At 48.9% G+C, this 25422-nt stretch overlaps 1 protein-coding gene and 1 long non-coding RNA gene across 2 annotated transcripts; both read right to left on the reverse strand.

Annotated features, from left to right (window-relative positions):
* Positions 1–65: 65 nt before the first annotated feature.
* LOC309328319 lies at positions 66–9237 on the reverse strand. The gene is made up of 2 exons (XR_014150770.1): positions 4541–9237; positions 66–4503 (listed from the first exon to the last, which is right to left on the reverse strand). It is a non-coding gene; the product is annotated as an uncharacterized lncRNA (long non-coding RNA).
* Positions 9238–12212: 2975 nt separating this feature from the next.
* NR1D1 (nuclear receptor subfamily 1 group D member 1) lies at positions 12213–25097 on the reverse strand. Its single transcript, XM_081836695.1, has 8 exons — positions 24422–25097; positions 18219–18575; positions 17837–17925; positions 16884–17028; positions 15719–16329; positions 14210–14395; positions 13453–13663; positions 12213–12685 (listed from the first exon to the last, which is right to left on the reverse strand). Exons 1-8 carry the CDS (start codon positions 25080–25082, stop codon positions 12486–12488), a joined length of 2460 nt encoding a protein of 819 aa, XP_081692821.1. The 5' UTR covers positions 25083–25097; the 3' UTR covers positions 12213–12485.
* Positions 25098–25422: the final 325 nt, after the last annotated feature.

The raw sequence follows: 25422 nt of genomic DNA on the forward strand, positions 1-25422 counted from the left end.
TAGAACTCTTAGCATTTAGTTACCCTCCCCAGGAGGCTAAAATATAAAATGCACTTTTTTTGTAAAAGAAATAAAAGATTTTTTTTTAAAAAAAAAGTTAAGAAAAGGAGCCGAGAGAGAGAGAAAGAGTGAGAGACAGAGAGAAATCCTATTAAATTATTGGAGGTTGGGTGGGGAGGGGACATTGCTGCCGGTGGTTTGGCAAAACACAGGCGATTAAGGAAAGACAAGAAAGAAACCCCAAATTGAGGCTTAAGGTCCGCACGGGAAGGACAAATGCACTTTGGAAATAGGCAAAGGCTCCCCCTCTCCACTCCTCCCCCTAGTGGGAAAAACAGGTGATTGAATAAGAGATCTATTATATTTTGCTTCGAATCGCACTGCAGGGCTGAACCGAAGAGGTGCCTGCTTTGCGTTCCAGTGCTGAGGGGGGGTCCAGGACACACCTCTGCCTTCCTCCCTGCCCCTGAAACTCACCCCCCCACCCCGCCCTAGGCTTCAGCCAATCTACCTCCATGTTGGGCAAGGTGGGCTGGTCTAACGTGGCCCCGCCCAGTCTTACACTGCCCCTCCCCAAGCTGAAAGTCCGCATGCAACGTTCCCACTGGGCTTCGGAAGGGCCCTTGCTCCTTCTTTTGCACACGCTTTCCTGCGCCGCGTGGCGGTACACTTCTTGCTGCACTATAATAACCTTGCTGCCCTCCCTTATGCGCTCTGCTCTCTGGGGAAGCGGCGAGCCCGGGAGCCCGGCTCCTCAGCCCTCCGAGAGAGCCAAGTAAGGGTTGAGTCCTTTCCCCCCCTTTCTCTTTATTCGTTGTCGTTTTTGGGGGGTGTTTTGTTTTGTTTTGTTTTGCAAATGGCACTTATCAATACAGGAGAAAGGTAGCAGCGTTCCTTCCGCCACCCAGACACCTACAGGCCACTCTACTAGCATTAACAGATCTGGAGGGTTCCTAACCGAACGGGGGAAGGTGCCAAGTGTTTGGGGTTTTTTGCCCGCCACTTAAAGATTTCCCCCGCCCCGTAGCGTCCCACACCCCGTACACTCTTCAACCTTCAGGGCTGCTGTAGCACAGGTGAAGTCATGCCCAGGAAAGGGTGGCAGGGCTGTGGGGAAAGGCCTTTCGAACTGGCTTCTCCGGGGCAGGAACATGGGGATAGCACTGCCTGATCCAATCTAGTTCTCCCCCCTTTCAGAGGGGTGTTGGGTCACCCCATCTTCTGGTGCGCTTATACCTCCTAACCACCCAGGGTGGTCGTGCCAGCCGACCCTTCACGCCATGGGTAGAACCAGGCCCCCTTCACCTCAGGAGGCAACAACCAGGCGGGAGGAAGCCCAGCTGGAAACCCGGGCGCATTCTGGAAAAACCGAATCAGCCTAGCTGGCGCGAGGAACGCTAAAAAGGAACGCCCCAGGTTTCCGGTCTGGGTCTTGCCTCCGTCTGCCATTTTGACCCTTCTTTCCTCCTCCTCTTCCTCCTTCTTCATTTTAGCATTCTACTTCTCTGATTATTCCTGGTTGTTCGGCGAACGGGCAGGTCCTCTGAAGACCTGGGCAGCAGATAGTCTCACAGGAGCGTCGCTTTGAGGAGGGAGGACGGAACGTGGCAGTGATAGGGCCAGGCTTCCCTCCCACTCCTCAAAGCAGACTTGCCAGCCAGTTCCCAATGCCATAGCCACACCCACCCACCCAAGGCCTTTCACACAGCTCTCCTGCCTCTGGGTTCGCAGGGGGCAAGGGGGCAGCAGTTGGAGCTTCGGGGGCCGGATTCAGCCCTGGAACTTCCAGCTGCTGATCCCAGTTGCTCTACAGATTGGGAGAAGTGTTGTTGTTTTTTTTAAGGAGGAAAAAAAAGACTACCAGCTTCCCGCTTTCTTCTTCCTGTTTGTTTTCTGCCCTTAATGCAAACCAGACTGTGATCCCCTTATTTTGGCACTTAATGCTGTTAATGGGTCAGAACTCTTGCCTGAGCCACATAATTCTGTGATACATCCATCTCTTTGTAATCTGTCAGCCAATCCTCCCTCTCTCTTTCTCCCCCTCTTTTTTTTTTTTTGCAACTGTAATATTGGGGGAGCGGGGGAGTGATAATCTTTTTCTTTGTTTTTTTTCCCCCACTCTCCGCTCCCCTTCCTTTTCTTTCTCTCCTCTGTCACTTGGTTTCCGTTGGAAAAAAACAAAACCCTTTACCTCTTACCTCATTCAAGACGCCGTGGGGAACGTTTTTTAACGCGATGGGTTGGGTGCATGTCAGATGTACCGTTTTGAAGGTTCAGGGGCCGGCGCATGGAGAAACACAGCTCCAGTTTAAGCTAATATACAGAAAAAAAAATATATATAAGTATGTATAATTTTTTTTTTAATTAAGAAGATAAAATCTTTGTACGGGTCTGTTCACATAAAAGAAAAAAAAAGAAAAGAAAAAATCACGCAAACGAAATTGGGGTTGGAAGAAAAAAAAGTAGTCTTTTTGTTTTGTTTTGTTTTGTTTTGTTTTAATCACCTATAAAGATGTGGGATATGTTTGGGGGAGGGGGGGCGCGTTGCTGCTGAGCCGATGGTATTGAATAGAGCTTAGAGTTCCAGGTTGCCGCCACAGCATGGCTGGTGATCTTAGAGGGCTGCGACTGGTCCATACAGACATAGGGACTTGGCATAGGACACAGGTCATCAGGAGTCCCAGTTCTCAGAAAGAAAGCTAATCCTAGCCAATTACGGCTGCAAAGATAAGCTTGGAAAACCTGGCGAAATATCTCGGAGTGGGGCTAAGTGGAATTTCTCGTGAGGAGGGTAGGAGAGCACAAGGCTCCATTGCAGAAGCGGAATACATTATGCAAAATAAGCACACATAATGCAGTTTTGCTCAATTATTCGGCTTTTCTTAGCACAGCATCCAGCTATTCTCGATGTGGGATTTAGGCGTCCATTTGTTTTTAAAGCGCAAACACAGTCCTAGTTGTATTCCCATCAACTGTCTCCCCAGGGGAATTGCAGCTGTGTCTATTGAAATTGTTTATCTTGGGGGCGTGCAGTTGCCGAATTCTTGGCCCGGAAGATGTGAGTTAATCTGTTGAAATGCAGGGTGGGGGCCCTCTGGTGGTCGGCTTCTTGGGAGTCAAAACATCTCCTAGTCCCTCACAGAGACTGGGACGGTCTTGCCCGAACCACCCACAAAGCCTAATGCCCATGCAATAATAATTAGGAAAGTATCCAAAGACGAGGGACTCCACAACCTGGTTAGTCAACTTTTTAGCCTGCCGTTTTCTCCTTGTACTTAAATTGCAACATAAAACTTCCTGTCTCCCGTGTGTGCACATACACAGAACAGCCCTATAAATAGAAGCTTAGATTCCTTCATGCTCAGTCTTGCCTGTCCACAAAAGACACTGAGAAGCAGCCAGTGCACATGAATAACTTAACTCTGCCCCTTCTTGCTGCAGACCCAGTAATTCTGCTCCTCCCCGATTTCTGCTCCACTAATTTTTAAAACCTGTTGTGACCCCCCCAGACAACCATTCCTGCAAGCCTGTTATAAGCAAGCATTACAGAGGTCTTTTCACACTTAAAACACTTCCCTTCTTGCATTAATATCTGTACCTTGCAATGAGCTTAAGAACGCTCTGCGTGTGTTTGTAGGTGTGTGTGCGCCTGTCTGTCTGTCTGTCCATCCCAAAACCTTTATGCAATTAAAGCTGCAGTCCTATGCAATTTACCCAGAATTAAGTCCCACTGAAACCGCCAGGACTTTCTGCTTAGTAAACACGCATAGGATTGATGTACTGGGCTCTGATCCTCTCTCAAAGGCTTCGGAGGAAATCACAGTTATCTCTGGAAGCTTCTGAACAGGGAACCAATAATCCATCATATGAACATAGGAATCTTCCTTAAACAAAGTCAGCCCATTGCTCCGTCTAATCCAGGCTTGCCTAGCCTTACTAACGGCAGCCTTCCCAAGGCATCAAGAGAGGTCTTACCCAGATTTTGTATCTAGTGAAACGCAATGCAGATCTGTGAAGAGTCTCCTAGCAGTTTGGGTCCCCCCCCCCCAAGAATCAGACTATGACTGGAGCAGCAACAGCAAGGGCGTGGGCCAGATGGCCATCAAATTCCCACTCCATTTCCTTGCCAAAGAAGGGGGAGGGGAAGACCCATGGTCCTATTGCTGGAGGTGACAAGGGTTGGACCTCCTTCCTGCAAGGCATAAGCTCTGCCCCTGAGCAATCAGCCTTCCTCCATAAGAGAACATTTGGCTGAGTTCCAACCAGAAGCCACCAGCGTGCGTCTATGGCAGGTTTTTAAAGGCCGTGCAAAACATGTATGCAACCATGCACACCCACGAATCTCTATACCCAGCTTCCTCTCCCCTTGATATTGCATCCTTTCAAGAATTCCATGAATGGTTACTCCCTAATCTGCTGTTTTCCTGCTATGCAAGAAATCCTTCAGAGGGGCAGAATTAGAACACTCTGGACTCTCCGCTCCCCACTCTTTTTGCATCCTTCCTCCCTGTGCATCTTCTGATCCCCCAGCCCATGACACAGTTCTGCATGGAACTGTCCTCTTTCTCTCGCTCCGTCAGAATTCTCTACCAGCAGAAAGGGATGAATGGGATGGCAAGAAAAGCTCTGCTGCCTGGTCATGAATGAGCTGCAACAGCCGTTTCCATTGAACTGGATGTCGCTTCGTAAACCGGGGGCCCATCATTCCATCAATTGCACCCAGTGCTCCACTGGTGATGCTTCCTCACTCGCACCCTCCTGCCTCCTCCTTCCGTTTTACCACGCATCCTCCAGAAAAAAACAAAACACGAAGCTTCCTCATGCTTAGTCACATCTACTCTGGCAACCAGCGGCTCTTCAAAGCTTCAGGCAGGAGTCTTCGCTACCAGAGATCCTTCCGTTGGAAACATGGGGAGATGAAACTTCATATGTTTGACATGGAGATCTGCCACTGAACCACAGCCCTTCCCCAACTCAAACTTGATTTTCTTTTCCTTCAAAAATTAAATGAAGTCTGTATTAACTGTAATGGTCAGTATTTCAAACCCAGAGCCTAAGGAGCGCAACAGATTATTTTCGCACATGTCTCAAAATGTTTGGTCTGGAACCTCATCTCCCTAGCCCATTGAATGGCCTTCAAATGGAATATTGAATGGATTTCCATCTCCTTTGAAATGGGGGAAGGTAGCAGATGGAGCTCCCAACCGGGAGGTATTTTTCAGTATCTTCAGAGATTCCGATGATTGGCTGGCAGCCCAGGCCCTGATCTTACATTCCTGATAAAGGACAGAACATGCTAAGAAAGCTGCAGCTTTCACGAAGTTATCTGTAACATATTCTGATAAAGGTGGGTTAGTACTCCCACCCACTCCTGTCCCATTTCAAAACCATTCTAGCACCATGGCCAGAAGCCGTGTGTCCCAGTCTGTTGAAAAAATATGTATTTTCTTGGGCCTCATGCATCCTCATCAGTTGATGACTACGACATCAAGCGATGGCTTGTTTTTGTGAATTGGTTACCACCAAGTAGAATATTCATGTCCCCTTGTGAATGATGCTTTTTCCTGAGTGAGCTGACACACTCGGCATCAAGTCAACATCGTGCATGTGTGAAATGCTCCTTGGGCTGGGGATTAACGAGAAATGAACATGGTTCATGGGAGATTTTGCGTGTGCGCGCACACACACACAGAAACACACACACACACACAACTTTGTTCCAATGTTGGCTGTAGTGGAAAACTTTTTAACATTTAACCTGAGACAGAAGTGTGTGTAATGTTTAAACAACTATAAAGATATGCCTGGTTAATTGGGCAGCAGAATTACTATTATTATTAAAACATTTTCAATACAAGTACTGATAAAATTTGCATATAGGAAGCTCCCTGTTAGCAGGCATTCCCTTTCTCTCTCTCACTTGGGTAGGAATATATGTTCCAATATGGGGTCTGCTGTTGACATTTATGCCGTATCCCTAAAAACTTCTTGCTCCAGAAATAATTGCTCCCATGGTCTTTGTGCAATCACACATATGGGATCATCTGCACCTGTGTAGAGCAGCATTTTGGAAATTTACAGAGCTTCATGTAGTGTTCTAGCCCCTGCACTCAAAAGCAGGGAAACCCCTTATGCTACCACTGACCTGAGGGCAGGGAGAACACTTCCTTCCCTCAGTTATTTCTCTTCAGCCTATTCCTCTTATTTTTCCACATTTCCAACCCCCCCCCCCCAAAAAAAATCAGTGCAATGGGTAGACTAATCAACTAAAGTGCAAGTGAATGAATTCAGTTTCTCGGGTTGTAGCGCCATGTACGTTTCCAAGTGGCCCAACCAAATGCCCTCAAAAATGGTTTGCACTGCAACTCCCACAATCCCAAGCCGGCAGACACTCCAAACAATGATCCCTCTTCTAAAGCCACCTTAAACTCTATGATAAATTTGCCACCAGCCATAACTCTCGCACCGTGTAGAGAGGAAACAGGAGTGTGTGTAACATTTGCAAACATTTCCCCGCAATTCTTCATATTGGAAATGGGAGCTTTACTGCTGCCATTGTGTTTGCTTAAAGCACACACACACAAACAGACAAACACAGGGCTCCTGCTACGAGTGTTGTTGCTGTTGTTTGCAAAAATGATCTGCAGTATTTTGAGTCACAAGTGCTCTTAGGTTTCTCTTCAGTATGCAGCTACAGTGACCACATGCAAAAAGGCCTTGGGTAGGAAAGGAAATTTTAGCCACCAAAACAAAGCAAAACTCTTCAGTGCAGCTATTAAACGTAACAGATGCCCTCTCGTCCATTGCATCTGTTCCACCCTACATGCAGCAGCAACACTACTGTTTCCATTTGAGGACACACACACACATGCACAGTGCGCTCAGAACTTGTTTTGGGCATCAGAACTGCCATTTTGCTAGCCATGCTCCCAGCTCCAGCCTTCAGTTTTGTGACTGGAGGTTAACATCCCTTCTGCTTTACCTTTTGCACGCAGGCGGAAATTCCAGCCAAAATCATGCATTGGAAGACTTGGCACTTTCTGCTGTTTTGCTGCTCCGTTATCAATCTTGAAAGGGTAACAAATCAACATTTTTTGGATCCCTGGTTCATCTTCTGTGGTCAAGCCTAAATCACCCAAGTATACAGAAAAGCAAGTGACAAGTAGCTGCTCTTTCATCAATTTACTCACCAATCTACCTCCTCCATTTGGAAGAAAAGTCCCTCTACCCACCACTTCCTGTGTGTGTGTGTGTGTGTGTGTGTGTGTGCTTTTGACTGTGTTGTGTGGGTCTGGTAGGAGGCAGCCCGTGACCCCCTTCTATGGGGCAGGGAGCTGCGTTCAACAAAGATGGCTTCCGTGCAAGTTCGTATCTGTTGTGCACCCTCCAGAAGTGCTCCAGAGGAGACCAAAGGCTTCCTTCCCTGCTGCTGCCACCAGCACTTCACCAGGCAGGGCAGCAGAATGGGCATTCAGATGCCAAGGGGCTCTGCAGAGATCGCCTTGAGTCTTGAGCAAGCTTTGAATGCCATACGAGGGCCATCCATTGGCACAAATCCGCATTGTTTATTCATGTGGGAGCTTTATTACCCTGACTCTGTGTGGCATGCCTGTGTGTACGTGTGTCCCAAGTACATGAGGGCAGGATATGGCTGTGTGTGTTGTGTGAGCCCAGATGTGTCCATTTGTATGCAGTGGGCCAGATATCTGAACATGTACTTGAGAGGTGTGTGCATGTAAATAAATGCCCAAGCTTGGGAGTGGTGTGTGTATGCAACGTGTGTGTGTGTGTGTTTGCACACATTCAAGTATACCTCTTGCACATTTCCCATCTGTGATTGCCCATCTGTGATTTCTGCCCCTGGACTGTGTGCCCTCATCCCTTGGATCCCATATTCCTGCCATGTGGGTTGACTGCAGCCAGGTGTGTGTGTGCATTCAGGGGGTTGTGAGTGCCAGGACTCTGGTCTTTTCCGATGGTATGTTTGGAACAATTGTGACAGGCAGCGAGGTCTGTTTTCCAGGGTGCTCAAAAGGTGACTGCGAGTTGCTGCTGTGTTCAAGTCCCTGGTTGTCTGGTTTGTATGTTTTTTGCCTAAGGCTTGCTTCCTATCCTGTGTGAGCATCAAAACCACCTCTGTACTTCTTCTTAAAACACTCCTGTCGTTTCCCCCTCACCTCCTCCATCTGATCTCACTTGTTTACCACCTTGTCAGAGGGGCTGAAGCACTTGCTATTCACCATTCCAGCTCTATCCCATCTTGACCCCCTCAGCCCCCCTGCCCCTCATCCCCCTTCTTTCTGGAGGCCTTAATGCTATTCCTTTACCAGCCAGCAGGGGCGCACTTTCATACATCAAGCTGTGTATAGTCTGGTCTGTATCCTGTAAATCTTGTAAATATTTTATATATATAGCCCGTCTAGGCAAAGATCTCTATGTCTATGGAGGCGTGACGGGGAGCCTGTTTGCTCTCGTGTCAACAAGCCTGCAAAAGCAGCTAAAGACACCCCTGATTATCAGGAAGGGAGAAGGGGGCAGGGTATTAATTCTTCATTGCCTTATACCAAATAATGAAGTTTCCTTGCAAAGTAATATTTTGATCTCCCCAACACTCACTGCGCATATCCAGCTGCAGGAACTGGGAAAGTCCACACCGGGGGCGGGGTGTGTGTGGATTTTAGAGCCCTGAGAAAATAATGGTTGACATCCGTTCTGTCTTGGAGCAGAATCCCGGTGCAAATGTCTATGTTGGGGGTGGGGTGTGTGTGCACATGTGCTCAATTGCACCTATAATGTGTGTGTGTGTGTATATATATACATATACATAAATATATAAATATAGTTCTATTAACCGTGTGTTACTAAACATGCGCAATTCCCTATGCATACAAAGCGTTAACCCCCCCTGTGCACTTTGCACGATCTCGTGCCACGCAACACACATGCACAAACTGCTGCCCATAACACCCCCCCCCCCCAAAAAAAAGAATTTTGGTTCGGGTAGGGGGGAGAGATAACAGCCATCCATCTTTTAGCCCAGTGGACCCCTTCATTCATTCTCCTCCTCTGTTGATGGGGATCTCTACCCCTTTGAGGCTCCAAGAGGCACTGCTGCTGTTGGAAGCAGACATTTGTGACTTCTGCATAGCCCCTGGTGCTGTAACCTTGCTGTAGTTGGGTTTTACCTGCTTGGCAGCCTGAACTCATTTGGATGACCTGTTTGACTACCTTCATCGCTTTGAGCAGTGTTTCCCAACCTTGGGCCTCCATATGTTTTTGGCCTACAACTCCCATCATCCCTAGCTAGCAAGACCAATGGTCAGGGATGATGGGAATTGTAGTTCAAAAACAGCTGGAGGCCCAGGGTTGGGAAACACTGGCTTTGAGTAACTTGGCAAACTTGCCCTGTCCCATTGGTCTTTTCCTTTAATAATGCCCTGTCTCAAACCCTTGAACATTTAAAGAAGGGTGAGTGATTTAACACCATGTTTTGTGGCAGAGAGAGATGAAAGACAGGTTTCCCAAACCTGGGTCTCCAGCTGTTTTGGGACTACAATTCCCATCATCCCTGACCACTCGTCTTGCTAGCTAAGGGGTGATGGGAGTTGTAGTCCAAAAACAGCTGGAGACCCAAGTTTGGGAAACGCTGACCTAAGACCTAGTTCATATATAGATATAAAAGCTCATCATTTGTTTGCCAGTGACAAGAGGGGGAGATCTGCATGCGAATGAGCAAACTCAGATTATCCCTAGAGCTACAACTCTCACGGTCACTTGACCCCAGTTCAAACTTTGTCTGCGGACTCTATCCACACACACAGTTAAGCCAGCCAACTCATCCAGCCGTTCCGCAGAAAAGAGAAAAAAGGGGGCAGGTACACCAAGACTCCTTCAGGGGGGTTACTCAGGTCTTGAGGCAGTGGCATGGTAGCCAAAGAAAATCTTTCCACCCTGGGCATCTCCTTGGCTCTAGCTATTGAGGCCAATCTCTGGGCGAGGCAAACGCCCCTCCGTAAGAACAACCAGTGTCGCTGACATCAGTGACCCCCCTCCCCTTCCCCCTCAAAAAATGCCTCTGAAAGGGAAGTAGATAGCTTTTGCATACTTAAGTTTAAAAGGGGATGGGTGGAATCTGCACATTTTGAGTTTGTACCAGGGATATATGCAAGGCACCCCCATCTAAATGGGAGTTCTCTGAAGTTTCTGCGGTGCACCAAAACTCCCTACAGAGGGCATCACGAAACATCTCGTAATGGCTGCCGGGGCAAGATGGCGCTTGTGCCTCAACCCAACTCTTGGAGGAAGAGAACTCAGGGTTCATCCCATCTCATAACACCCAGTCCCCCTCAGGTGCCACTCATATACCATCACGCCAGTCCTTTCCTATCTTGCCAGGGGAAAGCAGCAAACAGCGTGGCTGCCCTCCTACACCTCTGGCGGCTGCCAGCCTGCATCTCTGCTGATGGATGTCCAACCTGTCTTGAGAAGCTCAAGGCTTTTGTAGCAGGAGGTTTTGCTCCTCCAGGGGAGTAACACCCCACCATCATGTCCTCTGCCTCCCAGGCACTTGACGACTGTGACAATTTGTGGGGTTAGGAGCCAGTTTTCCCCACACCAGAGGCCTATTCAAGGGGGGGCGGGGAGGAGAGACAAGACTTTTCCTGTACCATTTCTCAGTATTCCTTTTGTCAAGTACATACCTCATATAGTTCCTGCCGATGGTACCCTACGGATCTTTTCTGCGCCTCCCCCTGCTCCACCAGATTCTCATTGGTTCTGCAAGGATATTAACTCCAGGAGTTGCAATGACAGATTCAGACAAGAAGGTTTAGGGAGGAGAGGAAGTGAGTTTCCATTAAAGGGGGCACCCCCTCATATACTATGCATTGTGGTTTTTCCCCCTCACAGTCCAGAGCAGGGAAAGAAACTGTGAGCAGGGAGTTATTAGTGAATGTACGTTTGGGACATGGGGTTTTCAGTGTGTTTCAGAAGGGGTGTTGGGTTGGGGGAGTCTGAGGGAGGGGAAAACCTGGTGGGGAAAATTGTGTCTCCCTCCACCTCATCTTTATTCCCTCTCCCTTCCCCTTTCTTCTTTTTTTTTTTGTGTCTGGGTAGCAGGAAGCTGCTGATGTAAAAAAAAAAAAAATGACAATCACGATTTGTCTGTGACGTGCGATTTTGGAAAAAAGAAAAAAAAACCCTGAAAAGTCTGGGGCGGGGAAAACAAACAAACCCTTTTTTGTGTTTTTGGTCAGGATTTTAAAGAAAGATATTTTTATGGTAATTGTCGCTGGTCTATTTTACTATATATTTATGTAATAAATATATGATTAAAAAAAACAAACCAACCTACCCTTAAAAAAAGACAAAAAAAAAACCAACCCTCACAGCCCCAACTGGTTTTTGGTGTCTCATTTATGGTGAGCAGCGATGGGCAAAATATTTATTCTTTAGCTATCGAAACACAGAAGAATGTGGAGCTTGGTTGATATTTCTGTTTTGCAGGTAAAAATCGTGGGAGCCTTTGTTCTCAAGGCTTTCCCCCTCCCCTCCCAATTCACCATTTTAGTCATTAAAGCCCCCACACCTAAAAGGTCAGTAGAAACCCCTTTTTGCTAAACAAAAAACCACCACCCTCACCAAAGCAAAATAGCATCACCACATTTTAGGGTTGGGGGTGGGAAGATGTGTTCCATACTGATGACATGTGTAAGTGCTTCACATTATTGAAAAACCAGGCTGAAGGTAGATTGGCCGGTTTCAGGGGATTTAAAACAAAAAGATTTGAAAGAGGGTGTGAAAGTTGCATGTAATGTAGATTGTCTTCCTCTTTTTCACCTGGTAACAAGGCCTTTCAGCTAGGAGGCTGTAGTGTTTCAAAAACTGGTTTGACCAGAGGTAGGAGTAGGACAAAATATGTAGGTGCCACACCAATGGAAACATATGGTTTTCCCTTAAACCGCCATCTTGCCATACTTAACCCCTGGCAAAATAAGTGAGACAGGACAGCCACCATTTTAAGCACCAAAATTCACTTCTGGCTTGCGGGGGGCAGCCAATGTCTCCCTTGTGTATAGAGCTCCAATCGTCGCCTCTCTCTAGCCGCGGCAACTGGTTAACCCCAAACCTCCACCATACCTTCCCTCCTGATTCAGGAGAAGAGCGGGGGCGGACACACAAGGCAAACTCGGGAAGAACGTGGATCCAGGCCATTTTGGTTTTCAATATATTATTCCCGTGTGGCCAGTGCCACAGCAGGGAAGAATGCCGGTTCTATTCACACAACTCCAATATACAGAGAGATATTTACAAAAGGCGGCTTGAGCCGCTTGCTTCTGAGCAGGTGGGGGCAGCAGCTCCTATGCCGATATAAATATAGTTTGCTGGGTCCAGGCCCAGAGAGAGCAGTCTGGTTAGTGCAACAACGCAGGGAGGTCAAGACGAGAGGGTGGTCCAGTAGTTATGTGCAAGGCCCTCCCTGTCTTCTACTGAGCATCAATGCGGAAGGAGAGCAGCTTCTCAGAGTGCATGTTGTTAAGGGTGCGCAGGTCGGGAAGCTTCAGCAGCAGCTTGGTGAAACGGGACGTTTCCTGGGGGTGGTTTTTGAGGACGAGGGCTCTCAGGGCACGGATAAGCATCTCCTGCAGCTGCTCCACTGATCCTGGGTTCTCAATGCCTGAACGATCTGCACAAGAGAGGAACGGGCAGTCAGTAACATGTAAACAGCAGCGTGCCCAGCACAACAGACACACCTGCCTGGTTTTCAGGTCTCTGATCTATCAAACTACGTTTTCAGCCTCCCACAAGGTCACAGATTGCCTGGAGCCCAAGGAGCAGTGGTGCCAAAACCTGACATGTAAAAGATCCCAATCTCCTCGGAGCTCTGAATTATTTTTATTAAGAATCGTTCTCTCTTAAAGCACCACCACTGTTCATAGCATTTTGCAAGGTAACACAAGGAAAAAGAGACAGATCCCCACTTCAAGGAGTTTACACTCCCAAGTTTGAACAATGGGGAAACGAGGAGCCGAGGCAAAGGTGTCAGAGGAGAAATATGAAGATATGTAGTTAATTTAGGGGTTTGCTGCGGTTGCAGGGTGTTGGTGTTTCAAGGGTGGAGGTTCAGACTAAGGCAGTAAGATGAAGGCTTCAAGGAAAGGAAGATTTCCAGAGGAGGAAGCAGGGAGAGCAAGGGAGACTACTGTGGATATTCTGGGAGAAGGTGCCAGGCATAAGGAGCAGAAAGGGGGAAATGTGTTGAATTGTGTAGGTGTGTGCCTGGGTAGCCAAGGATGGTAGAGTAGGAGGCTTGAAGACCTTAGGACGCAGGTGAAACAAGGACAGAAAAACACAATGGATGGGTGTGACTGGAGAGCTTCAAGGAAAGGTAAGGACAAGAAAGCTTGTATCCATCAATGCGATTCCTGCCTGCTCATGCCCAAGGACACCCACCTGCAGAGATCAGCACCACAGCTGTGAAGAGGCCAAGCTCTTCTTCAGAGAGTCCCAAGGCTCCAAGCTTCTCGCTGAACTCGAACATGGATGTCAGGAGGTCGCCCATCCCCATCCCCCACAGCTCCTCAAGGCTGTACTTGGTGCGACTCATGAATGTCACTGTCTGTTCCTTAACGTTGAAGAGGGATGCAAACCGAACCATCAGCACCTGAGGAAATGGTAGGAGAGACCTGTTAGAACACATCTGTGCCCACACAACACAGTCAAATGCCATCTGTATTCTTCCGAGTAAAAATGCACACTAGCTTTGAAAGAAGTGGGACTTCCTCTGAGAGAACTTAGGTTCAACTGCAAGGTGGTTATTTTTCTTCTTAAGAACCAAAACAAACTGACAAGTTCTCAGAATGATTTTCACTTCTTCCCTTTGGGGTTTTTGAGTATGTCTGGGATCCAGCCTCCCAAAAGCAGATTATACCCCTTTAATTACTCCTAATGTCTTTATATTTCAAAATGACGCCAGCAAATAATGTACTTCATGCATTCCCATTATTATATATGGATAAATAAGGGTGTAGATTTGAGTTTCAGGATTTTAAAACAATCATGTCTCCCCATTATTTTCACCAGTCTGCAGAATTAACCAATATTTAATGGATAAATATTACTCTCCACTTTTATAAGCCCTTCCTACATACATAAAATTGGTAGCTGTTAACTAGCAAGGGTCTGAAGTAGTGGATGGAGATAATCCTACCTCAAATGTGCCAGCTTTGAGTAAGGAGACCTGGTCATGCTGCGTGAGCTCCCGGAAACCAGGGATGTGCTTTGCAAATTCCACAACCTCTCGTACAGCAGGTGTGAAGCTCATGGAGAAATCTTCCCAAATCTCCTGGCCTGTACGGCCACTGCGACCATGTGGGTGACAATTCATAGGACACGCCTGTTGGGATGCGGAAAAAATAAGACATGTTAGATGAAGAGTAGAGGGCTGGAATCAGAGTCAATGGAACCAGTTGCAAGCCCACATAATCACTGAGAATTGAGGACCCTTTGCCAATCTGTTGCCTTCCAATGCTTTGTAATATAAGTCCCATTAGCCCCAGGGAGTTTTAGTCCAGGTTAACAGGTGGAATAGAAGCTTCTAAACGTACTTCTTTTGCTGCTCTTGTGCATTTGATGCCACTACCCCCAGCCATAAGGAATGAGGTGTTCCTTTGCAGAATAACCAGACAGACTGAGCTAATACTGACTTCTAGCCTGACAATACGTAGGAGTTAAGTTTCATACATGAAACTCCATAATCTAACTGCAGTAGTTAACATCCCACCCACTGAAAACAGACTAAAAGAGAACGCCACCAGATTGACTTTTCAAGTCAGGATTGAGTCCAACACTACCTGAGCTAAGCAAATACTTATTGTAGGCTACGTCTTCGCTTTAAAGCAGGAACAGAAGACCTGTGGCCCTCCAGATCCTGTTGGGACTACAACCCCCACAATCCTGGGCTATTGGCCATGCTAGCTGGAGCTGATGGGAGTTGGAGTTCAACAACATCTGGAGGCGCCACAGGTTCCCTACGCCTGGCTGCTGAAGACTTCCTAACTGATATTCCTTCATTAATAGACTGAATTTTCACATGCATAATCATAAATGAAGCTACAGTGAAATGTTGAACATATTATTAAGAAATATTGATTGCTTTTCACTGAAAGCTCCAAGATATACTGTACATGATGGAACGTGGCTGAGAAAAAGCTCATTTTGTGAGCCAAAGAATGTAAGAGATACAAAATATGTACAAGGAGCCACCTATCCCTGAATAACGCAAGTAGCACAGGCCTAACCCAACTGTGACTCAGGTGGCAGGTTAAAAGCAGGGTTTTCATCAGCCGGAACTCTCCAGAACTCGGTTCCGGCACCTTTCAGGTGGGAGCCATGGTCCTTATAAGGAAGGTGTTCGTGGCAAGTTCCGGCACCCCTTTTCCTAGAAAAATAGCACTGGTTAAAATATATCCAAATGGCTGAGATGGTGGTGGTGAATATCCAAAATCGTAGCAATACAGTGGCTACGACTAGTGAAGCTCCCGGTTCAAATCTCATCTGATTTGCCTCAGGCAAAAGCCACGGGTTTTCCTTCTCGGATATTAAAACAAGCTGGCTATATAATAGCTAGAGAAAAGGCAGCTGGAGGCTGAACTGGATAAGCCTTGGCTGGCAAACGAGAGCACCTTGTGGGGTGCCGTGAGGAGGATGCGACACTCACCAAGAGGATATCTCTGGGCTCGCCTTGCTGGGGGCAGCCTTGGCCGACTGAGGGATCTGTCTCCCTGGAGGGGTAGCCGGAGGGGCAAAACCGATGTCCGTTCATGTTGTTCTGGTGGCAAGTGTTGCTTGGGGCGGAGCCAGAGTTCCAGTTGTCGTTTTGGTGGCAGGGCCCGTTGCCGTGGTAGCCACTGGACAGCCAGTTGCTCTCCCAACTCAGAGAGTTCTCGCTCCCCGCGGGAGCCAGGGGCCCTGCGGCCAGTTTGTCGTGGGCATAAACAAAAATCTCCTTGTGGGCCTTGGACACCTGCGAGATGACGTCTTCCATGACTTCACCGGGGCTCGGGGAGCGGGGCGGCGTCAGCTGCTGTGAGAACTGGGCGAAGCAAGGAGACGGCTGGGGAGGCGAGGCCGCGTGCTGCTGTGGGGATTGTGGCGCCAGCTGCGGCTGGTGGCACAGAAGGGGGCTGGCGGGCTGCTGGTGCCCCGTCGACAAGCCCTCAGGCTGGCACTGTGCACTGAGCTGGTTGTTAGCCATGTTGTTCATAGCGCTCTGCATCTCCGCCAGCATGCGTTGTTTCTCGCGCTTGGGGATGCGACCGAAACGGACAGCTGTAGGGGAAGAAAAACGGGGGGGGGGTGTCAAGGGTCAGTACGGCACCTGAGGATATCACGTTTCTGAGCACAATTCAAAGTGTTGGTGCTGACCTTTAAAAACCCCTATATGGCCTCAGCCCAGTATACTCGAAGGAGTTTTTCCACCCCCATCGTTCGGCCCGGACACTGAGGTCCAGCGCCAAGGGGCTTCTGGTGGTTCCCTCCCTGCAAGAAGTGAAACTAAAGGGAACCAGGCAGAGGGCCTTCTTGGTAGTGGTGCCCGCCGTGTGGAACGCCCTCCCACCAGATGTCAAGGAAATAAACAACTATCTGACTTTTAGAAGACATCCAAAGGCGGCCCTGTACAGGGAAATTTTTAACAGTTGTGTGTTTAATTGTGTGTTGGGAGCCACCCAGAGTGGCTGGAGAAACCCAATCAGATGGGCATCATATAAATAATAATAAATTATTATTGTTATTATTCCACAAAGCAGAATCCTAACGAAACAAAGCCTGCAAGGGGTAAATAAAAAGTCAAATCTCCAAGCCTCGCATGGCAGGGAACTCACCATCGCGAGACATGCCAACTCCCAGACACTTCTTGAAGCGGCACTGCTGGCAACGATTCCGGTTGATGCGGACAATGTTGCAGGTTTCGTTCTTTAGGCACTTTTTGTATTGGATGTTTTGCTGAATGCTGCGCCGGAAGAAACCCTGACAAAGAGGGAGAGAGAGCAAATTAGCACCTAGGCCTGACGAGCGAGCAGCTGTACCCAAACCCAAACCCAAACCGAGAGCGGCTGCTTTTCAGCCCAGTTCCCTTGAGGGTGTGAGCTGGAGGTTGAGGACTTGAACTGGAAGCAGAACCAGCAGAAGGTGACTGCTCATCCACTGAGCAGGCAAGGGCAGAGAAGGCCGGGCTCCCAGTTTTAGTTATATTATGCCCACCTGGGCAGCCCAGAGGCATGGTAAACAACTGGCAACCACAGAGGAAGGGCCCCAGCATGCAGAAGGCCCCAATCTCAAGCCCTGGCATCTCCAGGTAAGGCTAACCCTGGAGAGCTGCTGCCAGTCTGTGTAGACAATGCTGGATAGATGGACCAATGACTGTGACTCTGTATAAGGCAGCTTCCTATGTTCCCAGAGGCCAATGCAGCCCACTTCCATTCCCTTCTGAACCTGAGGAGCGTTCTGAGGCCTGAACAGACATAGTCCTAAGGGGTACTAGCTCAAGCAGTGGAAGCACAGTCTTTGCAGGCCAGTGGCTGCATGCTGCTGTAGTCCCTACTGGTCAGGGAGGTGGCGCAAGCACCTGAGCTGGCTTGCTCTCCCAGCACAAGGCTGTGTTGCAGGGCTTAAATCCCCGTCTCCCACATCTCACTTAAGCTCCACTGCCCCGTACCAGCATGGGAAAATGAGGGTTTTTCCTGTGTGGAGCTGCAAAATATCTTGGCGGTGGGCCTCGATCCAACCCCTTCCAGCTTTCGTCAGCCAAATAAAAAGGCCAGAGAGAGATGCTCACCTTGCAGCCTTCGCAAGCATGGACACCGTAATGGAACCCAGAAGCCACATCTCCGCAGACTTTACACAAGAGGACCATCCCATTCAGCTCTGGAAGGAGAAAAGAGGAAGAGGGGCTGTGAGACTCCATACCCAAAGGCTGGATTTTTTTTGGCTGCTTGGTTGCTACTCCCCAACCAACCCTTTGGGGGTGAAAACCCTAGATGCCTACAGTGCAGCCTTTGAAGAACCCAGGAGGAATTGTGGCTGGCAGAAAGGACCAAACTGACCCGGGGAAAGTGGGCCTGGAGTTTGGGCTTGGACTAAATCTGCTGGCATAATTAGCTAGACCCACAAACACCCCAGGGCTTCCCACCCGTACCCAACTTAGCATCCACACTCACTTGTGATACTGCTGCTGGTGCTTTTGGCAGGGGAGATGCGCCTCCCGTCATCCATGGCCACTTGCAGCCCCACAGGGGAGCCTCCAGAGCTGTAGGAAGAGGATGATGATGACGAGGAGGAGGAAGAGGAGGAGGAAGAAGGGGAAGCATCATCCCGGAGCCCAGTGGAGCTGGTCCCATACAGGCGTCCTGAGTCTTGCACCAGAGACCCGGTGGGCGAAGGTGGGAAGTAGCTGGGGAAGGCAGGTTGCGAGGACAGCTGGCAGCTGCCGTTGGAGCTGTCGCTGCCACACAGAGAGACGGGGCTGGTGCGGCTTGGAGAAGACCCATTGGAGCCAATGTAGCTGATGACGCCACCTGCAGAGGGTTAAAAAAAGGAAGAGGGTTGAGAATCCCACCTCACTACAGCCTTCGGTGTCCAGCTGCCCCAACTGATTGCTTGTGTTAGGCAACTTGAAGACATCATGTTGGAAACCTCGAGTTTCCTTTAAAGAAGAGCAAGTATCTGGACCTCACTGTGGCGGATGATATCCTGACCACACAGCTGCACCCTAAAGAGGCATTTGCAAAGGCAAGCAGATGTTTTGGTAGCCAAGAAAGGCAGCAGGTTTCAACTGGGGCAAAGTAGAACGAGAGAGAGAGAGGCTCTGACAACCTGCCTATGTTGTAACCAAGTTAGGTCTGTTGTGTTTTGAAACTGTGAATCCCTAGAGCCGGACAGCGTTGGAAAAAAGGGAGCCTGGAGCAGTTGGATGCTTTGTGCAGTTCTGGTTGTCTCCGAAAAGAAAGAAGACTACGGCAAAGCTAGGAAAGTATTGTTTTTTTAAGGGCTGCAAAGCACTAGAAGTTGTAACTGCATTAAAAAGAACAGAGCCCACCTGCAGGCTTGCGCTCTAAGAGAAAAACAAGACCATTGCAAAGGCAGAAGGGAAGCAGGGAGAGAAGAGGCAGGAATCAGAAGTGGAAGGCTGGGGAGAGCGCAAAGAAATGGGGCCCAGAGCAGCTGAAGAAAGGTTTGGGCATTTGGGGGCCTTTTATTTTAAGCTTTGTAAAAAGGACTACTAAAGTGGGAGACGGCAGAGGGTTATAAAATTAGGAGGAGGGTAGAGGGGAGAAAAGTTTTCTCCCATAATGCTAACAGAGAGCAAATGTGATGTAAGTCTTGCTTCAGAGAGCAGCTACTCAGGCTAGTGAGCCAAGCTCCAGGAAGCAGAGAGAGCACAGCAAACATACATATCCAGCACATCTGAGCTAAAATTCATTTCCTGTTCCAAATATAGGATTTCTTTTTTAAAAAACTTTTTTTTGCAGGAACAGTACCACAACTACCCTTCCCCGAGTCAAATGTACTAGGTAATATTCCATAAGAAAACCTTCTAACTGCATTGCTGGATCAGACCAAGGTGTTTCTAGTCCTGCGCTCTATTTCCTAGCAAGTACTCCCGAGAGAGACCCCATTTGCTCTCCACATTGTGGCCTTATATGCAAAGGGGTGCTGTCTCCAACCGTGGACAAAAAGGAGGTGGTAATTTACTGTGAACATGTGAGTTCTCAAAGGCACAAGATGGGAGAGGGGAAACCCTGGAACACTAGAGGAGTGATAGGTTAGGGGTGAAAGTAAACCTACTTGTGAGCAAAACACGACAGAGAGTGAGAACAAAGCTGCCCCGGTATGTGGGAGCTGACTCTTCCCAGCACACACCTGATAAAAGGTTTGCAAAGTCCAACCCCACATTACTGGCCAGTTTCAAGCTCTGAGCTGGTCTTGCCAAAATTCTTCCCTTGCAATCCAGCTCTCTCTCTCTCTCTCTCCCAGCTTTCAGTTGTTGACCTACATCTCAGAGCTGCAAAAGGAAAAAACACCAAGTGAGTGATGCAGCGAGTGGAGAGGGAGGGAGGAAGGCGTGCGGCCAAGAAATTGTTGAAAATTGGGTGGAAGCCAAAAAAGCCATCATACACCCCACCCTGGAAGCTGGGGGGAGGTGGGTAAGCTGGGAAGAGCCGAATACTCCAGCCTGGAGATGGCTTGGGTTTTTTTTTTTTCTACAGAAGAACTACCACTGCTCCAGGCTTTGTAGCTGGGCTACATGCCAGTGGCCAAAGTGCTGTAGGAAAAGCCTCAAGCAAAGTAACAACAAAGCCATCCGTGCCAGAGGGATTATAAACAAGGTCACGTGTGGAAGCCACGTTCAGTGCCCAGGCAGGCCTTTAACAACAAGCAGGGAGCCTTTATCTTGTTGACTGGTTACCACCAGCTAATGACCTTCCTTGCGTGTGGCCCGAACACCTGGGACTGGTTGCTTAGCAGACATTAAAAGGAATCAGGACAAATAAAGCTGTAAATGGAGTTTCTCCCTTTCCCCCTTGTCAGGGATAGGAAAGAGAGCTAGATAATGATCCAAGTCAATTTCTGCCAGCAATCCAAACAGTACACACACACACACAAGAGAAGTGAACAAAGGATAAGCAATTGATTAAAATTAAAATTTAGCAGCCATGCTTTGGATGGAGCTCTTGTCCTGTGGGACCACAGATCCCCTTTTACCACTTTTCGCTAAGGGTCCAGGGCAAGCTGCTCAGGTCAAACACTTGTGATGACCGCCTTGCTCTTCTGCACACAGGAGAACTTTGCAATCCTGCCAAAATTAGGGCAAAGCTGGAGCTCAGTGACAAAGCGCCAACAGATGTGCCAGAAGCAACTCCACTCACTTTGGTGCCTATTCTAATCCCATGCCGTTCATACATCTCCCAATATATCTCAAATACTGTGCAACAGTTTGGCAGCTTATTAAAAGCAGGCTGTCCTTTCCTCTGCGGAACAAACACTTAACCAGGAGAATCATCAAGGGCAAATAAGGGTAGGGATATTTCAAGCAGGCACCTTGATTTGAACTTGGGGTGCAGAGGCCCAAGAGCCAGCCCAACATCTGGCTTGCTAGGGAAGCAGTGAGCATCCTGTCTGGGTTTTGAGCATGCGGCCCTTGCACGTGACCTTGTTAGTAATCTCTTCCTCAATGCTGATGATGGTGGTTGTTTTTCTTCCTTACTAGTAGCCTCTTCTAAATTACTTCACTTTCCTTCTTTTAAAAGGCGAGAAGCAGAGTTTGCAAACTGAGCAATTCAGGATGGGAAGGGTGGCGCAGGGAATCCTGCGAAGGAGGAAGGTATGCAAATCTTGCAGCCTTCTTCCCTCCCGGTTTGGAGTCCCTAGCTTCCGTGCGGTTATTAAATGCAGGTTGCGTCAGGGAGATGACTGCCCCAAGTGGGTCAGGGAGGATAAATAGAACTTGCTAGAAGGCACAGCGGGGGTGGAAGTTATGTGCGGACCAAGTTGGCAATCTTCCAGATGGGCGTGAAAAAAAGGGAAAGGCGTATCTCGTCCATTTGCAATGTGTCTTGTCAGTCTTCTTGAGGCAAGGAGCCAGGAGTGGCTGGAAACACATGTGGCATCACTAAGTAAGCACACGTGGTCCTTGACACAAGGCCACATGCTACCCGTTTGCTCACCCCAAAGGGGAGGACACCTGATGCAAAAGGGGGGCAGGGGGAACTTGCAGCAAAAGTAGCACTGAAGGTCCATATGCAAGCACCACCAAAAATAAAATTAGGCTGAGCTCAAAACCAACAAGGTCAATCAAAGGGAAAGGGATTTCCATCACCCAGATCCCTGAACCACCTTGGGCCCACTAACTTACTAACCCAGCAATGGAATCAAAACTAACATGGTAGGTGTACATACAAACCATATCCACAAGAGATGGGGGAAAACAAGCCCCTGGATCTTAAAAAAACCACCCTTAAAACCCACGCAGTGCAGGTTGCTATTCTGTGAGGTCTTATTGGGGGGAATGACACACTGAACTCACTGGGACTTATTTCTGAGTAAATATGCTTAGAACTGGGCAGCATGGCAATCAAGCCACTTGGCTCTGGGAGACTTTCCCATCTTCTAACATAGGCAACTCCCGACCCTGCAAATCCTACCCCACTTGAAAGTGTTGAAACCCCAAACACCAGATCTTTAAAAAGGAATTATCCCACTGCTAACCCACAGCAAATGCAGAAAGCCTTTCCTCATTCCTAAACACTTTCTCCTTTAAGGGAACCTTAAGACCTTATTATTGGATTAGACAAATACCATTCACTTAAACTGCCCAGGGTGCATTTTATTACATAGTTCTATTGTTAATACTTAATCAGTATCTACATCTAACAGAAATACAAATGTACTATACACAGAAACAAAGACCACAGGAAAAAAATATTTGTGCCACCCAGTCTTTAAAATACTGGAAGCTTTTGGGTCCCCCACCATTCCTCCTCAGGCTGGAATGACTCCTCTGTAACTAGAACATTCATTTCCAGCATTTAAACACTAGTTAGAGAACATAAAGGTGGGTTTTTGTTACCTCCCTATTTTCTATCCAATGCTGTTAAAACACATGTGCACCAATAAATATTGCCTGCTTTCCACCACAAAAGAAAGGCACTCTGTATATGCACTGAGGCAAACTGTTTGGGGCACAAATGGAAGGCAATCTACACATGCACTAAGGAACACGTGACCTTACACGATTTCCTTTTTCTTTTTCCTCAGAAAACTTTACGCTTTAATTGGCCGGGTGCAAGGCTGCAAGCTTTGCTGCCTCTGGGCAAGCAGTAGCAAAGTGATCTGGCAGATGGCCGTCAAAACAGTAAGAGAAGCCTGATTTTTCCAGCCAAAGACGACACGCCAGGACGCAAAGACTGGTGAACGTGAGTGATTCGCCCACTCGGTTCTCATGCTCCGTTAAGTTGCCCGTCCAAGACTTTCGCACTCCCAAAAGACCCATGAGGGTTACCTCCCGAAAGCTGAATAACTAGGAGGCGAGATCGGAAGGCTGGCAAGTCGGCCAGTTCACCTCCACGTGTCCCACTTGCACGTTGCCCGCTTCTATCCCGGCTTCACCCATCACGCTTTGCCCCGCCCCCTGCCCGCCCATTGGTTCCCATTTCCCCTCCCTGGCAAGGGAAGGTCCATCCTTCAGCCGCGCCCTCTACGGCGAACTCGGAACGTTCGAGCTTCCCGGATGGTGACGTAGCTCCAGGGGAGGCGTATCTAATGAGCTAATAGGGCGAGCTCAGCCAATGGGAGGCGACCGGAGGCGGGGCCGATAGGGAAAACAAACGTTGCACGTGGCTGAGCCGGGTAAGGGGACACGTGAGAGGATGAATGGGAAAGCTTGAAGGGGGAATCCCAGGAAGGGTGGGATTCCGAAGCGGGGTGCGGGTGCTAGTAGTGTGACTCCAAAGCAGTGGGGGTGGGGGGGAAGAGAAATCCCTATAACCAATAAGGGATCATCAATTTGGAGGGGGGGGGCAATATCAAAAGGAGATCTCCGGGCATCCCTTCCCCTTCCGAGGCTTCCTCCCAAGAAAACACTAGGTATGTGATGCTCACCGTGGAAGCAAGGCAGCCCCGATCCTCTCTCCCTACAACTGCCCTAATCCCACCCTCCCCAAAGGACAAGGTAGGGCGTCGCCTGCCGCTACTGGTAGCCCAGACAAGACATTTGACTCTGCTCCCTCCCCTCACAAGGAGAAGGAAGGTTGACCTCTTTCCCTGAAACTGACACCTATAACTCCTTTCCCTTGCTCCCCTTGTCACCGATCCACCCTCCCCCAGGAGGAAACTACAGCAGAATGATGAGAAATCAACCTTTCCTAATTGGTTGGGGGGGTGAAATAGAGAAGTCTGATGGGCTAAAAGAACGGGGGCAGGTAATAGGGGTACTCTTGTTCCTCCCAATTCCAAAACCCAGCACCTCTCTTCCTTGTGATTTGGGGGGTGCATTCAGGCAGGATCCTGAATGCTACATACAGTATGAGACTCGAAGGTTGTTTGCACACTTCGTATCTCTATATCAGCAACTGCGGTATTTAGGGTGGGGAGATACGCTGCTTGGGAACTCAATGCCGCCGCCGCCGCCACCACCCCAACTTCAGCAGACGCCCCCCGAGTAGCTGCAGAAGCGCTGGGCAGCAGGAGGACTGCTCCCTTCACTGCAGGTGCACGCGAAAGAGGCTGAAGCGCCAGACCTCTGCGACGGGAGGTCGCCGCGAAGGGGAGGCTATGGGGCAAGTTTTAGGAGGGAGAATAGCATTGCATGACCCGTTCCCTCAAGACAGGGTCAGCCTCAAGAAGCCAGGCGCGAGAGGCTTACCTGGGGCGTTGTTGTTCGTATCCAAAGTGGCCATCCTGTTCAGTTGACAGCTGTCATTCATGTCGAGCGAAGAAGCGAGCCGAGATTCCGTAGGCGAGGAAGGAGCGAGGGGGAGCGAGAGGCTGCCCCTTTCTCCTCCTCGGTCTTCTTCTTGTCCCCCCAAAGTTATGCTGCAAAAGCGGCTGAGAACCCAGTCAGCTTGCGCTGAACGCTGGTGGGAAGGTGCCCTTTTTAAAATTGTCTTTAAAAGATTATATTTGCACTGAGAGCCGCAGTGCAAAAGTCGAAGGAGCGCGAGAGCGGCTGAGTCTGTGGGATACCTCGCAGCAGCCCGGGAGCTCCACTCTGCTGCTGCCTCTCCCTTTGCCTGCAAAATTTTACTCTGCCAGGGTTCACTCACTCCCTGGTCTCCCTCTCTGCCTGCGGCTGCGCAGATGCCAGCACGCGGCACTGGAGCATCCACCATGTGACTCCTAGGGAGAGCCTCGTGCCCCAGTGACACACTTTCTGCTGCTGCAGCAGCCGCCACAGCAGGCACATTGCGCTCGGCTTCTTCGCTAGAGCGCAAGGGTTGCCGGGAGTTGTAGTTCGCATGGACAGAGTCGTGCCTCCCCCCCGCTTTATGCGCGTGCGTGCGGGTATCTCTCTGTGTCTGCTGCATTCCTAAGGAGTGACTTCTCTCTCTCTCTTTCTCTCTCTCTCTCTCTCTCTCTCTCTCAGCTTTCCCTGAGAGATCAAAAGAGGTTGAGGCTTAAAACACACACAGAGGAAGGGGTGGGGGAATATCCCTGAAAAACGTGATGCTTTAACGTGATGTTTGGAAAGAGCCTAGTTCCTTTTGAGCCACAGCTGGCTGCCAATTTAGAGCTTGGCAAAGGGTCGTGCAGGAACGGGAAAGAGGCGGGGGTGGGGAAAAGAAAGATTCAGTGTTTTTCAAAATAAGAGTGGATTCCCTCCAAGGGGAGCCAATAATTATCCCTCAATTCCTTCCAAACTCTCAC

The sequence above is a fragment of the Podarcis erhardii genome (assembly GCF_964252035.2).
Source record: "Podarcis erhardii genome assembly, chromosome: 13".
Classification (NCBI taxonomy): Eukaryota; Metazoa; Chordata; class Lepidosauria; order Squamata; family Lacertidae; genus Podarcis; species Podarcis erhardii.

What these genes read in the sequence shown, in the direction of transcription:
- NR1D1 (XM_081836695.1), bottom strand. Translation starts at nt 25,082, where the DNA reads ATGCAGCAGACACAGAGAGATACCCGCACGCACGCGCATAAAGCGGGG. An exon ending in ATGCTTGCGAAGGCTGCAAG is followed by an intron (nt 17,029 to 17,836) that starts GTGAGCATCTCT and finishes CCTCTTTGTCAG; the next exon opens with GGTTTCTTCCGGCGCAGCAT. An exon ending in AGCCCAGAGATATCCTCTTG is followed by an intron (nt 14,396 to 15,718) that starts GTGAGTGTCGCA and finishes GCATCCCAACAG; the next exon opens with GCGTGTCCTATGAATTGTCA.